Genomic DNA, 17500 nt, shown 5'->3' with positions numbered 1-17500 from the left:
CTCTCTCTCTCCGAGGAGATTAAACATCATCCATTCACATTCCTCTCTCCCCCCGAGGAGATAAAGATAAAACATCATCCATTCACATTCCTCTCTCTCAAAGGAGATTAAACATCATCCATTCACGTTCCACTCTCCGAGGAGATAAAGATTAAACATCATCCATTCACATTCCTCTCTCTCCGAGGAGATAAAGATTAAACATCATCCATTCATGTTCCTCTCTCTCCGAGGAGATTAAACATCATCCATTCACATTCCTCTCTCCCCCCGAGGAGATAAAGATAAAACATCATCCATTCACATTCCTCTCTCTCAGAGGAGATTAAACATCATCCATTCACATTCCTCTCTCCGAGGAGATAAAGATTAAACATCATCCATTCACGTTCCTCTCTCTCCGAGGAGATAAAGATAAAACATCATCCATTCACATTCCTCTCTCCGAGGAGATAAAGATTAAACATCTTCCATTCACATTCCTCTCTCTCTGAGGAGATAAAGATTAAACATCATCCATTCACGTTCCTCTCACCGATGAGATAAAGATTAAACATCATCCTTCTCTGAGATAAAGATTATACACGACAACAAAAACACACTTGTTGAATTGATGACGGAGAGTAATGAGCTGTGGCAACATCTCTGTAGCGTCGACCTTCAAGTTCACTTCCCTCTCTTCAAAGACCGAGGATAACTCACCAAGGGAGCATCACAAATGGAACCCTATTCCCTACACAGTGCACTACTTTTGACCAGAGCCCTATGGACCCTAAAATTAACAGTGTAGGGAATAAGGTGCTATTTAGGTCGCATTTCTAAAAGTTTGTTCCTATTCGTTTTAATGAAGCTTCATTCCAACCGGGTAAATAGAGTCAACTAGACGGCCATATTCTGTAGTCATATTCAGATCACTTTAACTTTCCCTCGTACCCCAGTCAAACGGCTTCACACACACACACACACACACACACACACACACACACACACACACACACACACACACACACACACACACACACACACACACACACACACACACACACACACACACACACACACACACACACACACACACACACGTACCTCGGATGACAAAGCCGAACGTATTGCCTTCTTTGTGCAGAGTCACCTCAACGCTTTTGAACATCAGCCCAGAGCCCTGAACAGCTGAGGAGAGAAGAGCAAACACTATATGAACACATCACTACCTCCACAGTTAAAGCATTACACAGTCTGGGAGAGGAGCCATCATTACACAGTCTAGGAGAGGAGACATCATTACACAGTCTGGGAGAGGAGACATCATTACACAGTCTGGGAGAGGAGACATCATTACACAGTCTGGGAGAGGAGGCATCATTACACAGTCTGGGAGAGGAGACATCATTACACAGCCTGGGAGAGGAGACATCATTACACAGTCTGGGAGAGGAGACATCATTACACAGTCTGGGAGAGGAGACATCATTACACAGTCTGGGAGAGGAGACATCATTACACAGTCTGGGAGAGGAGACATCATTACACAGTCTGTCTGAGAGAGGAGACATCATTACACAGTCTAGGAGAGGAGACATCATTACACAGTCTAGGAGAGGAGACATCATTACACAGTCTAGGAGAGGAGACATCATTACACAGTCTGGGAGAGGAGACATCATTACACAGCCTGCCTGGGAGAGGAGACATCATTACACAGTCTGGGAGAGGAGACATCATTACACAGTCTGGGAGAGGAGACATCATTACACAGTCTAGGAGAGGAGACATCATTACACAGTCTAGGAGAGGAGACATCATTACACAGTCTGGGAGAGGAGACATCATTACACAGTCTAGGAGAGGAGACATCATTACACAGTCTGGGAGAGGAGACATCATTACACAGTCTAGGAGAGGAGACATCATTACACAGTCTGGGAGAGGAGACATCATTACACAGTCTGGGAGAGGAGACATCATTACACAGTCTGGGAGAGGAGACATCATTACACAGCCTGTCTGGGAGAGGAGACATTATTACACAGTCTGGGAGAGGAGACATCATTACACAGTCTGGGAGAGGAGACATCATTACACAGTCAGTCTGAATGTAAAGCTCTGCATCAGACCAGGGAGAGGAGACATCATTACACAGTCTGGGAGAGGAGACATCATTACACAGTCTGGGAGAGGAGACATCATTACACAGTCTGGGAGAGGAGACATCATTACACAGTCTGGGAGAGGAGACATCATTACACAGTCTGGGAGAGGAGACATCATTACACAGTCTAGGAGAGGAGACATCATTACACAGTCTGGGAGAGGAGACATCATTACACAGTCTAGGAGAGGAGACATCATTACACAGTCTAGGAGAGGAGACATCATTACACAGCCTGGGAGAGGAGACATCATTACACAGTCTAGGAGAGGAGACATCATTACACAGTCTAGGAGAGGAGACATCATTACACAGTCTAGGAGAGGAGACATCATTACACAGCCTGGGAGAGGAGACATCATTACACAGTCTGGGAGAGGAGACATCATTACACAGTCTGGGAGAGGAGACATCATTACACAGTCTAGGAGAGGAGACATCATTACACAGTCTGGGAGAGGAGACATCATTACACAGTCTGGGAGAGGAGGCATCATTACACAGTCTGGGAGAGGAGACATCATTACACAGCCTGGGAGAGGAGACATCATTACACAGTCTGGGAGAGGAGACATCATTACACAGTCTGGGAGAGGAGACATCATTACACAGTCTGGGAGAGGAGACATCATTACACAGCCTGGGAGAGGAGACATCATTACACAGTCTGAGAGAGGAGACATCATTACACAGTCTGGGAGAGGAGACATCATTACACAGTCTGGGAGAGGAGACATGATTACACAGTCTGGGAGAGGAGACATTACACAGTCTGGGAGAGGAGACATCATTACACAGTCTAGGAGAGGAGACATCATTACACAGTCTGGGAGAGGAGACATCATTACACAGTCTGGGAGAGGAGACATCATTACACAGTCTGGGAGAGGAGACATCATTACACAGCCTGTCTGGGAGAGGAGACATCATTACACAGTCTGGGAGAGGAGACATCATTACACAGTCTGGGAGAGGAGACATCATTACACAGTCAGTCTGAATGTAAAGCTCTGCATCAGACCAGGGAGAGGAGACATCATTACACAGTCTGGGAGAGGAGACATCATTACACAGTCTGGGAGAGGAGACATCATTACACAGTCTGGGAGAGGAGACATCATTACACAGTCTGGGAGAGGAGACATCATTACACAGTCTGGGAGAGGAGACATCATTACACAGTCTAGGAGAGGAGACATCATTACACAGTCTGGGAGAGGAGACATCATTACACAGTCTAGGAGAGGAGACATCATTACACAGTCTGGGAGAGGAGACATCATTACACAGTCTGGGAGAGGAGACATCATTACACAGTCTGGGAGAGGAGACATCATTACACAGCCTGTCTGGGAGAGGAGACATCATTACACAGTCTGGGAGAGGAGACATCATTACACAGTCTGGGAGAGGAGACATCATTACACAGTCAGTCTGAATGTAAAGCTCTGCATCAGACCAGGGAGAGGAGACATCATTACACAGTCTGGGAGAGGAGACATCATTACACAGTCTGGGAGAGGAGACATCATTACACAGTCTGGGAGAGGAGACATCATTACACAGTCTGGGAGAGGAGACATCATTACACAGCCTGTCTGGGAGAGGAGACATCATTACACAGTCTGGGAGAGGAGACATCATTACACAGTCAGTCTGAATGTAAAGCTCTGCATCAGACCAGGGAGAGGAGACATCATTACACAGTCTGGGAGAGGAGACATCATTACACAGTCTGGGAGAGGAGACATCATTACACAGTCTGGGAGAGGAGACATCATTACACAGTCTGGGAGAGGAGACATCATTACACAGTCTGGGAGAGGAGACATCATTACACAGTCTAGGAGAGGAGACATCATTACACAGTCTGGGAGAGGAGACATCATTACACAGTCTAGGAGAGGAGACATCATTACACAGTCTAGGAGAGGAGACATCATTACACAGCCTGGGAGAGGAGACATCATTACACAGTCTAGGAGAAGAGACATCATTACACAGTCTAGGAGAGGAGACATCATTACACAGTCTAGGAGAGGAGACATCATTACACAGCCTGGGAGAGGAGACATCATTACACAGTCTGGGAGAGGAGACATCATTACACAGTCTGGGAGAGGAGACATCATTACACAGTCTAGGAGAGGAGACATCATTACACAGTCTGGGAGAGGAGACATCATTACACAGCCTGGGAGAGGAGACATCATTACACAGTCTGAGAGAGGAGACATCATTACACAGTCTGGGAGAGGAGACATTACACAGTCTGGGAGAGGAGACATCATTACACAGTCTAGGAGAGGAGACATGATTACACAGTCTGGGAGAGGAGACATCATTACACAGTCTAGGAGAGGAGACATCATTACACAGCCTGGGAGAGGAGACATCATTACACAGCCTGGGAGAGGAGACATCATTACACAGTCTGGGAGAGGAGACATCATTACACAGTCTGGGAGAGGAGACATCATTACACAGCCTGTCTGGGAGTGGAGACATCATTACACAGTCTGGGAGAGGAGACATCATTACACAGTCTGGGAGAGGAGACATCATTACACAGTCAGTCTGAATGTAAAGCTCTGCATCAGACCAGGGAGAGGAGACATCATTACACAGTCTGGGAGAGGAGACATCATTACACAGTCTGGGAGAGGAGACATCATTACACAGTCTGGGAGAGGAGACATCATTACACAGCCTGTCTGGGAGAGGAGACATCATTACACAGTCTGTCTGGGAGAGGAGACATCATTACACAGTCTGGGAGAGGAGACATCATTACACAGTCAGTCTGAATGTAAAGCTCTGCATCAGACCAGGGAGAGGAGACATCATTACACAGTCTGGGAGAGGAGACATCATTACACAGTCTGGGAGAGGAGACATCATTACACAGTCTGGGAGAGGAGACATCATTACACAGTCTGGGAGAGGAGACATCATTACACAGTCTGGGAGAGGAGACATCATTACACAGTCTGGGAGAGGAGACATCATTACACAGTCTGGGAGAGGAGACATCATTACACAGTCTGGGAGAGGAGACATCATTACACAGTCTGGGAGAGGAGACATCATTACACAGTCTGGGAGAGGAGACATCATTACACAGTCTAGGAGAGGAGACATCATTACACAGTCTAGGAGAGGAGACATCATTACACAGCCTGGGAGAGGAGCCATCATTACACAGTCTAGGAGAGGAGACATCATTACACAGTCTGGGAGAGGAGACATCATTACACAGTCTAGGAGAGGAGACATCATTACACAGTCTGGGAGAGGAGACATCATTACACAGTCTGGGAGAGGAGACATCATTACACAGTCTGGGAGAGGAGACATCATTACACAGCCTGTCTGGGAGAGGAGACATCATTACACAGCCTGTCTGGGAGAGGAGACATCATTACACAGTCTGGGAGAGGAGACATCATTACACAGTCAGTCTGAATGTAAAGCTCTGCATCAGACCAGGGAGAGGAGACATCATTACACAGTCTGGGAGAGGAGACATCATTACACAGTCTGGGAGAGGAGACATCATTACACAGTCTGGGAGAGGAGACATCATTACACAGTCTGGGAGAGGAGACATCATTACACAGTCTGGGAGAGGAGACATCATTACACAGTCTAGGAGAGGCGACATCATTACACAGTCTGGGAGAGGAGACATCATTACACAGTCTAGGAGAGGAGACATCATTACACAGTCTAGGAGAGGAGACATCATTACACAGCCTGGGAGAGGAGACATCATTACACAGTCTAGGAGAGGAGACATCATTACACAGTCTAGGAGAGGAGACATCATTACACAGTCTAGGAGAGGAGACATCATTACACAGCCTGGGAGAGGAGACATCATTACACAGTCTGGGAGAGGAGACATCATTACACAGTCTGGGAGAGGAGACATCATTACACAGTCTAGGAGAGGAGACATCATTACACAGTCTGGGAGAGGAGACATCATTACACAGCCTGGGAGAGGAGACATCATTACACAGTCTGAGAGAGGAGACATCATTACACAGTCTGGGAGAGGAGACATCATTACACAGTCTGGGAGAGGAGACATCATTACACAGTCTGGGAGAGGAGACATCATTACACAGTCTGGGAGAGGAGACATCATTACACAGTCTGGGAGAGGAGACATCATTACACAGTCTGGGAGAGGAGGCATCATTACACAGTCTGGGAGAGGAGACATCATTACACAGTCTAGGAGAGGAGACATCATTACACAGTCTAGGAGAGGAGACATCATTACACAGTCTGGGAGAGGAGACATCATTACACAGTCTAGGAGAGGAGACATCATTACACAGTCTAGGAGAGGAGACATCATTACACAGTCTGGGAGAGGAGACATCATTACACAGTCTGGGAGAGGAGACATCATTACACAGTCTAGGAGAGGAGACATCATTACACAGTCTGGGAGAGGAGACATCATTACACAGTCTGGGAGAGGAGACATCATTACACAGCCTGGGAGCGGAGACATCATTACACAGTCTAGGAGAGGAGACATCATTACACAGTCTAGGAGAGGAGACATCATTATACAGTCTGTCTGAATGTAAAGCTCTGCATCAGACCAGGGAGAGGAGACATCATTACACAGTCTGGGAGAGGAGACATCATTACACAGCCTGGGAGAGGAGACATCATTACACAGCCTGTCTGAATGAAAAGCTCTGCATCAGACCAGGGAGAGGAGACCTCATTACACAGCCTGTCTGAATGTAAAGCTCTGCATCAGACCAGGGAGAGGAGACCTCATTACACAGCCTGGGAGAGGAGACATCATTACACAGCCTGTCTGAATGTAAAGCTCTGCATCAGACCAGGGAGAGGAGACATCATTACACAGCCTGTCTGAATGTAAAGCTCTGCATCAGACCAGGGAGAGGAGACATCATTACACAGCCTGTCTGAATGTAAAGCTCTGCATCAGACCAGGGAGAGGAGACATCATTACACAGTCTGGGAGAGGAGACATCATTACACAGCCTGTCTGAATGTAAAGCTCTGCATCAGACCAGGGAGAGGACACATCATTACACAGCCTGTCTGAATGTAAAGCTCTGCATCAGACCAGGGAGAGGAGACATCATTACACAGCCTGTCTGAATGTAAAGCTCTGCATGAGACCAGGGAGAGGAGACATCATTACACAGCCTGGGAGAGGAGACATCATTACACAGTCTGTCTGAATGTAAAGCTCTGCATCAGACCAGGGAGAGGAGACATCATTACACAGCCTGTCTGAATGTAAAGCTCTGCATCAGACCAGGGAGAGGAGACATCATTACACAGTCTGGGAGAGGAGACATCATTACACAGCCTGTCTGAATGAAAAGCTCTGCATCAGACCAGGGAGAGGAGACATCATTACACAGCCTGTCTGAATGTAAAGCTCTGCATCAGACCAGGGAGAGGAGACATCATTACACAGCCTGTCTGAATGTAAAGCTCTGCATCAGACCAGGGAGAGGAGACATCATTACACAGCCTGTCTGAATGTAAAGCTCTGCATCAGACCAGGGAGAGGAGACATCATTACACAGCCTGTCTGGGAGAGGAGACATCATTACACAGTCTGGGAGAGGAGACATCATTACACAGTCTGGGAGAGGAGACATCATTACACAGTCTGGGAGAGGAGACATCATTACACAGTCTGGGAGAGGAGACATCATTACACAGTCTGGGAGAGGAGACATCATTACACAGTCTAGGAGAGGAGACATCATTACACAGTCTGGGAGAGGAGACATCATTACACAGTCTGGGAGAGGAGACATCATTACACAGTCTGGGAGAGGAGACATCATTACACAGTCTGGGAGAGGAGACATCATTACACAGTCTGGGAGAGGAGACATCATTACACAGTCTGGGAGAGGAGACATCATTACACAGTCTGGGAGAGGAGACATCATTACACAGCCTGGGAGAGGAGACATCATTACACAGCCTGGGAGAGGAGACATCATTACACAGTCTGTCTGAGAGAGGAGACATCATTACACAGTCTAGGAGAGGAGACATCATTACACAGTCTAGGAGAGGAGACATCATTACACAGTCTGGGAGAGGAGACATCATTACACAGTCTAGGAGAGGAGACATCATTACACAGTCTGGGAGAGGAGACATCATTACACAGTCTGGGAGAGGAGACATCATTACACAGTCTGCCTGGGAGAGGAGACATCATTACACAGTCTGGGAGAGGAGACATCATTACACAGTCTAGGAGAGGAGACATCATTACACAGTCTGGGAGAGGAGACATCATTACACAGTCTGGGAGAGGAGACATCATTACACAGTCTGGGAGAGGAGACATCATTACACAGTCTGGGAGAGGAGACATCATTACACAGTCTGGGAGAGGAGACATCATTACACAGTCTGGGAGAGGAGACATCATTACACAGTCTGGGAGAGGAGACATCATTACACAGTCTGGGAGAGGAGACATCATTACACAGTCTGGGAGAGGAGACATCATTACACAGCCTGGAAGAGGAGACATCATTACACAGTCTGGGAGAGGAGACATCATTACAGAGTCTGGGAGAGGAGACATCATTACACAGCCTGGGAGAGGAGACATCATTACACAGCCTGTCTGAATGTAAAGCTCTGCATCAGACCAGGGAGAGGAGACATCATTACACAGTCTGGGAGAGGAGACATCATTACACAGTCTAGGAGAGGAGACATCATTACACAGCCTGGGAGAGGAGACATCATTACACAGTCTGTCTGAATGTAAAGCTCTGCATCAGACCAGGGAGAGGAGACATCATTACACAGCCTGTCTGAATGTAAAGCTCTGCATCAGACCAGGGAGAGGAGACATCATTACACAGTCTAGGAGAGGAGACATCATTACACAGTCTGGGAGAGGAGACATCATTACACAGTCTGGGAGAGGAGACATCATTACACAGTCTGGGAGAGGAGACATCATTACACAGCCTGTCTGGGAGAGGAGACATCATTACACAGCCTGTCTGGGAGAGGAGACATCATTACACAGTCTGGGAGAGGAGACATCATTACACAGTCAGTCTGAATGTAAAGCTCTGCATCAGACCAGGGAGAGGAGACATCATTACACAGTCTGGGAGAGGAGACATCATTACACAGTCTGGGAGAGGAGACATCATTACACAGTCTGGGAGAGGAGACATCATTACACAGTCTGGGAGAGGAGACATCATTACACAGTCTGGGAGAGGAGACATCATTACACAGTCTAGGAGAGGCGACATCATTACACAGTCTGGGAGAGGAGACATCATTACACAGTCTAGGAGAGGAGACATCATTACACAGTCTAGGAGAGGAGACATCATTACACAGCCTGGGAGAGGAGACATCATTACACAGTCTAGGAGAGGAGACATCATTACACAGTCTAGGAGAGGAGACATCATTACACAGTCTAGGAGAGGAGACATCATTACACAGCCTGGGAGAGGAGACATCATTACACAGTCTGGGAGAGGAGACATCATTACACAGTCTGGGAGAGGAGACATCATTACACAGTCTAGGAGAGGAGACATCATTACACAGTCTGGGAGAGGAGACATCATTACACAGCCTGGGAGAGGAGACATCATTACACAGTCTGAGAGAGGAGACATCATTACACAGTCTGGGAGAGGAGACATCATTACACAGTCTGGGAGAGGAGACATCATTACACAGTCTGGGAGAGGAGACATCATTACACAGTCTGGGAGAGGAGACATCATTACACAGTCTGGGAGAGGAGACATCATTACACAGTCTGGGAGAGGAGGCATCATTACACAGTCTGGGAGAGGAGACATCATTACACAGTCTAGGAGAGGAGACATCATTACACAGTCTAGGAGAGGAGACATCATTACACAGTCTGGGAGAGGAGACATCATTACACAGTCTAGGAGAGGAGACATCATTACACAGTCTAGGAGAGGAGACATCATTACACAGTCTGGGAGAGGAGACATCATTACACAGTCTGGGAGAGGAGACATCATTACACAGTCTAGGAGAGGAGACATCATTACACAGTCTGGGAGAGGAGACATCATTACACAGTCTGGGAGAGGAGACATCATTACACAGCCTGGGAGCGGAGACATCATTACACAGTCTAGGAGAGGAGACATCATTACACAGTCTAGGAGAGGAGACATCATTATACAGTCTGTCTGAATGTAAAGCTCTGCATCAGACCAGGGAGAGGAGACATCATTACACAGTCTGGGAGAGGAGACATCATTACACAGCCTGGGAGAGGAGACATCATTACACAGCCTGTCTGAATGAAAAGCTCTGCATCAGACCAGGGAGAGGAGACCTCATTACACAGCCTGTCTGAATGTAAAGCTCTGCATCAGACCAGGGAGAGGAGACCTCATTACACAGCCTGGGAGAGGAGACATCATTACACAGCCTGTCTGAATGTAAAGCTCTGCATCAGACCAGGGAGAGGAGACATCATTACACAGCCTGTCTGAATGTAAAGCTCTGCATCAGACCAGGGAGAGGAGACATCATTACACAGCCTGTCTGAATGTAAAGCTCTGCATCAGACCAGGGAGAGGAGACATCATTACACAGTCTGGGAGAGGAGACATCATTACACAGCCTGTCTGAATGTAAAGCTCTGCATCAGACCAGGGAGAGGACACATCATTACACAGCCTGTCTGAATGTAAAGCTCTGCATCAGACCAGGGAGAGGAGACATCATTACACAGCCTGTCTGAATGTAAAGCTCTGCATGAGACCAGGGAGAGGAGACATCATTACACAGCCTGGGAGAGGAGACATCATTACACAGTCTGTCTGAATGTAAAGCTCTGCATCAGACCAGGGAGAGGAGACATCATTACACAGCCTGTCTGAATGTAAAGCTCTGCATCAGACCAGGGAGAGGAGACATCATTACACAGTCTGGGAGAGGAGACATCATTACACAGCCTGTCTGAATGAAAAGCTCTGCATCAGACCAGGGAGAGGAGACATCATTACACAGCCTGTCTGAATGTAAAGCTCTGCATCAGACCAGGGAGAGGAGACATCATTACACAGCCTGTCTGAATGTAAAGCTCTGCATCAGACCAGGGAGAGGAGACATCATTACACAGCCTGTCTGAATGTAAAGCTCTGCATCAGACCAGGGAGAGGAGACATCATTACACAGCCTGTCTGGGAGAGGAGACATCATTACACAGTCTGGGAGAGGAGACATCATTACACAGTCTGGGAGAGGAGACATCATTACACAGTCTGGGAGAGGAGACATCATTACACAGTCTGGGAGAGGAGACATCATTACACAGTCTGGGAGAGGAGACATCATTACACAGTCTGGGAGAGGAGACATCATTACACAGCCTGGGAGAGGAGACATCATTACACAGCCTGGGAGAGGAGACATCATTACACAGTCTGTCTGAGAGAGGAGACATCATTACACAGTCTAGGAGAGGAGACATCATTACACAGTCTAGGAGAGGAGACATCATTACACAGTCTGGGAGAGGAGACATCATTACACAGTCTAGGAGAGGAGACATCATTACACAGTCTGGGAGAGGAGACATCATTACACAGTCTGGGAGAGGAGACATCATTACACAGTCTGGGAGAGGAGGCATCATTACACAGTCTGGGAGAGGAGACATCATTACACAGTCTGTCTGGGAGAGGAGACATCATTACACAGTCTAGGAGAGGAGACATCATTACACAGTCTGGGAGAGGAGACATCATTACACAGTCTGGGAGAGGAGACATCATTACACAGTCTGTCTGGGAGAGGAGACATCATTACACTGTCTAGGAGAGGAGACATCATTACACAGTCTGGGAGAGGAGACATCATTACACAGTCTGGGAGAGGAGACATCATTACACAGTCTGGGAGAGGAGACATCATTACACAGTCTGGGAGAGGAGACATCATTACACAGTCTGGGAGAGGAGACATCATTACACAGTCTGGGAGAGGAGACATCATTACACAGTCTAGGAGAGGAGACATCATTACACAGTCTAGGAGAGGAGACATCATTACACAGCCTGGGAGAGGAGACATCATTACACAGTCTGGGAGAGGAGACATCATTACACAGTCTGGGAGAGGAGACATCATTACACAGTCTAGGAGAGGAGACATCATTACACAGCCTGTCTGAATGTAAAGCTCTGCATCAGACCAGGGAGAGGAGACATGAAAGGAAAAGCCACCGAGGTGAGATGTGTTTGGTAAAGGTGGCTTTGAACTCCGTGTAAAACAGCTCTGGAAAGGTACAAAGGAATTGTGGAGACTCAGGACTCAGATGGAAGATCCAGTTTCCTCTAGTGTTCATCCAGCTTGACTCTATACTCATCCAATTATACTGATTAGTATCTATCTATTGAACCAATCAGATCAACAGATACACTACTAATGTATCTATTGAACCAATCAGATCAACAGATAAACACTACTAATGTATCTATTGAACCAATCAGATCAACAGATAAACACTACTAATGTATCTATTGAACCAATCAGATCAACAGGTGAATGTGTCTATTGAACCAATCAGATCAACAGATAAACACTACTAATGTATCTATTGAACCAATCAGATCAACAGATAAACACTACTAATGTATCTATTGAACCAATCAGATCAACAGATAAACACTACTAATGTGTCTATTGAACCAATCAGATCAAAATAACTAATGTGTCTATTGAACCAATCAGATAAACAGGACTAATGTATCTATTGAACCAATCAGATCAACAGGACTAATGTATCTATTGAACCAATCAGATCATCAGGACTAATGTATCTATTGAACCAATCAGATCAACAGGACTAATGTATCTATTGAACCAATCAGATCAACAGGACTAATGTATCTATTGAACCAATCAGATCAACAGGACTAATGTATCTATTGAACCAATCAGATCATCAGGACTAATGTATCTATTGAACCAATCAGATCATCAGGACTAATGTATCTATTGAACCAATCAGATCATCAGGACTAATGTATCTATTGAACCAATCAGATCAACATAATGTATATATTGAACCAATCAGATCAACATAATGTATATATTGAACCAATCAGATCAACATAATGTATCTATTGAACCAATCAGATCAACATAATGTATATATTGAACCAATCAGATCAACATAATGTATCTATTGAACCAATCAGATCAACATAATGTATCTATTGAACCAATCAGATCATCATAATGTATCTATTGAACCAATCAGATCAACATAATGTATCTATTGAACCAATCAGATCAACATAATGTATCTATTGAACCAATCAGATCAACATAATGCATCTATTGAACCAATCAGATCAACATAATGTATCACTGACTATGAAGGCCTGTATCATTTATAACAACGTGGTCCTAAAACAGTAGAACTCACAGACGGGTGGCAGCTCGTATTCCACCTCTAGAACCACACGTTCTCCGACGTTCTTCAGCAGGCTAATGATCTCGTCGTGACGGAACTTGGTCAGGTTGATCCCGTTTACAGACTTGATGTAGTCGCCCACGTTGAGCTGGTCACTCCTACACAGAGAGAGATGGATGGTGTGATAGAGGAGGGGAGGAAGACAGAGAGAGGGGATGGGATTGAGACAATCAGAACAGAAGTAGAGAGAAACAGAAAGAGAAATATATGAAGACGAGGAGATGGGAGAAACACAGAGAGAGAAAGATATGGAGACGAGGAGATGAGAGAAACACATAGAGAGAAAGATATGGAGACGAGGAGATGAGAGAAACACAGAGAGAGAAAGATATGGAGACGAGGAGATGGGAGAAACACAGAGAGAGAAAGATATGGAGACGAGGAGATGGGAGAAACACATAGAGAGAAAGATATGGAGACGAGGAGATGAGAGAAACACAGAGAGAGAAAGATATGGAGACGAGGAGATGAGAGAAACACAGAGAGAGAAAGATATGGAGACGAGGAGATGAGAGAAACACATAGAGAGAGTGTGTGACAGAAGCACCAGATCATCAGCAAACAGTAGACATTTGACTTCAGATTCTAGTAGGGTGAAGCCGGGTGCTGCAGACTGTTCTATTGCCCGCGCCAATTCGTTGATATATATGTTGAAGAGGGTGGGGCTTAAGCTGCATCCCTGTCTAACCCCACGACCCTGTGTGAAGAAATGTGCGTGTTTTTTGCCCATTTTAACGGCACACGTTGTTTGTGTAAATAAATGTTTAAAATGTTGTATGTTTTTCTACCAACACCACTTTCCATCAATTTGTAAAAATGACAGGCCAAATGGTGCTCTCTCTCTCTCTCTCTCTCTCTCTCTCTCTCTCTCTCTCTCTCTCTCTCTCTCTCTCTCTCTCTCTCTCTCTCTCTCTCTCTCTCTCTCTCTCTCTCTCTCTCTCTGGTAAAATAGGTTACTGTCTCTCTCTCTAGTGGAATATGTGATCTCTCAAATTACAGGCCAAGAGAGTAAACATATTGTCCTCTCTTTCCCTCCCTTCCATCCCTACATCCCCCCCTCTCTCTCTCTCCCTCCCTTCTATCCCTACATCCCTCTCTCTCTCTCTCTCTCTCCCTTCCATCCCTACATCCCTCTCTGTCTCTCTCTGTCTCTCTCTCCCTCCCTTCCATCCCTACACCCCCTCTCTCTCTCCCTCCCTTCTATCCCTACATCCCTCTCTCTCTCTCTCTCTCTCTCCCTTCCATCCCTACATCCCTCTCTGTCTCTCTGTCTCTCTCTCCCTCCCTTCCATCCCTACATCCCTCTCTCTCTCTCTCCCTTCCATCCCTACATCCCTCTCTCTCTCTCTCCCTTCCATCCCTACATCCCCCCTCTCTCTCTCCCTCCCTTCTATCCCTACATCCCCCATCTCTCTCTCTCTCCCTCCCTTCCATCCCTACATCCCTCTCTATCTCTCTCTCTCTCTCTCACTCCCTTCCATCCCTACATCCCTCTCTATCTCTCTCTCTCTCTCTCCCTCCCTTCCATCTCTACATCTCTCTCTCTCTCCCTCCCTTCCATCCCTACATCTCTCTCTCTCCCTCCCTTCCATCCCTACATCTCTCTCTCCCTCCCTTCCATCCCTACATCTCTCTCTCCCTCCCTTCCATCCCTACATCCCTCTCTATCTCTCTCTCTCTCTCACTCCCTTCCATCCCTACATCCCTCTCTATCTCTCTCTCTCTCTCTCTCTCCCTCCCTTCCATCCCTACATCTCTCTCTCTCCCTCCCTTCCATCCCTACATCTCTCTCTCTCTCTCCCTCCCTTCCATCCCTACATCTCTCTCTCCCTCCCTTCCATCCCTACATCTCTCTCTCTCCCTCCCTTCCATCCCTACATCTCTCTCTCTCCCTCCCTTCCATCCCTACATCTCTCTCTCCCTCCCTTCCATCTCTCTCTCTCTCTCTCTCCCTCCCTTCCATCCCTACATCCCTCTCTATCTATCTCTCTCTCTCTCCCTCACTTCCATCCCTACATCTCTCTCTCTCCTCCCTCCCTTCCATCCCTACCTTCCATCTCATCTCTCTCCTCCCTTCCATCCCTACATCTCTCTCTCCCTCCCTTCCATCCCTACATCTCTCTCTCCCTCCCTTCCATCCCTACATCCCTCCATCTCATCTCTCTCCCTCCCTTCCATCCCTACATCTCTCTCTCTCCTCCCTTCCATCCCTACATCTCTCTCTCTCCCTCCCTTCCATCCCTACATCTCTCTCTCTCCCTCCCTTCCATCCCTACATCTCTATCTCTCTCTCCTCCCTCCTTCCATCCCTACCTTCCATCCCTACATCTCTCTCTCTCCCTCCCTTCCATCCCTACATCCCTCTCTATCTATCTCTCTCTCTCCTCACTCCATCCCCATCTCCATCCCTACTCTCTCTCTCTCCCTCCCTTCCATCCCTCTCTCTCTCTCTCTCTCTCTCTCTCTCTCTCTCTCTCTCTCTCTCTCTCTCTCTCTCTCTCTCTCTCTCTCTCTCTCTCTCTCTCTCTCTCTCTCTCTCTCTCTCTCTCCTCTCTCTCTCTCTCTCTCTCTAGTGGAATATGTGATCTCTCAAATTAAAGGCCAAGAGAGTAAACATATTGTCCTCTCTTTCCCTCCCTTCCATCCCTACATCCCCCCTCTCTCTCTCTCCCTCCCTTCTATCCCTACATCCCTCTCTCTCTCTCTCTCTCCCTTCCATCCCTACATCCCTCTCTGTCTCTCTCTGTCTCTCTCTCCCTCCCTTCCATCCCTACACCCCCCTCTCTCTCTCCCTCCCTTCTATCCCTACATCCCTCTCTCTCTCTCTCTCCCTTCCATCCCTACATCCCTCTCTGTCTCTCTGTCTCTCTCTCCCTCCCTTCCATCCCTACATCCCTCTCTCTCTCCCTTCCATCCCTACATCCCTCTCTCTCTCTCCCTTCCATCCCTACATCCCCCTCTCTCTCTCTCCCTCCCTTCTATCCCTACATCCCCCATCTCTCTCTCTCTCCCTCCCTTCCATCCCTACATCCCTCTCTATCTCTCTCTCTCTCTCTCACTCCCTTCCATCCCTACATCCCTCTCTATCTCTCTCTCTCTCTCTCTCCCTCCCTTCCATCTCTACATCTCTCTCTCTCTCCCTCCCTTCCATCCCTACATCTCTCTCTCCCTCCCTTCCATCCCTACATCTCTCTCTCTCCCTCCCTTCCATCCCTACATCCCTCTATCTCTCTCTCTCTCTCTCACTCCCTTCCATCCCTACATCCCTCTCTATCTCTCTCTCTCTCTCTCTCTCCCTCCCTTCCATCCCTACATCTCTCTCCCTCCCTTCCATCCCTACATCTCTCTCTCTCTCCTCCCTTCCATCCCTACATCTCTCTCTCCCTCCCTTCCATCCCTACATCTCTCTCTCTCCTCCCTTCCATCCCTACATCTCTCTCTCCCTCCCTTCCATCCCTACATCTCTCTCTCTCCCTCCCTTTCATCCCTACATCTCTCTCTCCCTCCCTTCCATCTCTCTCTCTCTCTCTCTCCCTCCCTTCCATCCCTACATCCCTCTCTATCTATCTCTCTCTCTCTCCCTCACTTCCATCCCTACATCTCTCTCTCTCCCTCCCTTCCATCCCTACATCTCTCTCTCTCCCTCCCTTCCATCCCTACATCTCTCTCCCTCCCTTCCATCTCTACATCTCTCTCTCTCCCTCCCTTCCATCCCTACATCCCTCTCTCTCTCTCTCCCTCCCTTCCATCCCTACATCTCTCTCTCTCCCTCCCTTCCATCCCTACATCTCTCTCTCTCCCTC

The 17500-nt window shown here is 47.3% G+C and overlaps 1 protein-coding gene across 1 annotated transcript in view; it reads right to left on the bottom strand.

Annotated features, from left to right (window-relative positions):
- The window catches only part of LOC135516572 (glutamate receptor-interacting protein 1-like), a 233758-nt gene that overhangs the window by 167266 nt on the left and 48992 nt on the right, over positions 1-17500 (bottom strand). Inside the window, 2 exon segments of the mRNA XM_064940922.1 lie at positions 1087-1170; positions 13650-13795. Of these exon segments, the coding sequence (XP_064796994.1) occupies positions 1087-1170; positions 13650-13795 (230 nt within the window).

Source organism: Oncorhynchus masou, chromosome 27, assembly GCF_036934945.1.
Source record: "Oncorhynchus masou masou isolate Uvic2021 chromosome 27, UVic_Omas_1.1, whole genome shotgun sequence".
In the NCBI taxonomy this organism is placed as follows: Eukaryota; Metazoa; Chordata; class Actinopteri; order Salmoniformes; family Salmonidae; genus Oncorhynchus; species Oncorhynchus masou.
The sequence above is the reverse complement of the archived record's forward strand: the minus strand, read 5'-3'. Positions and strand labels throughout refer to the sequence as shown.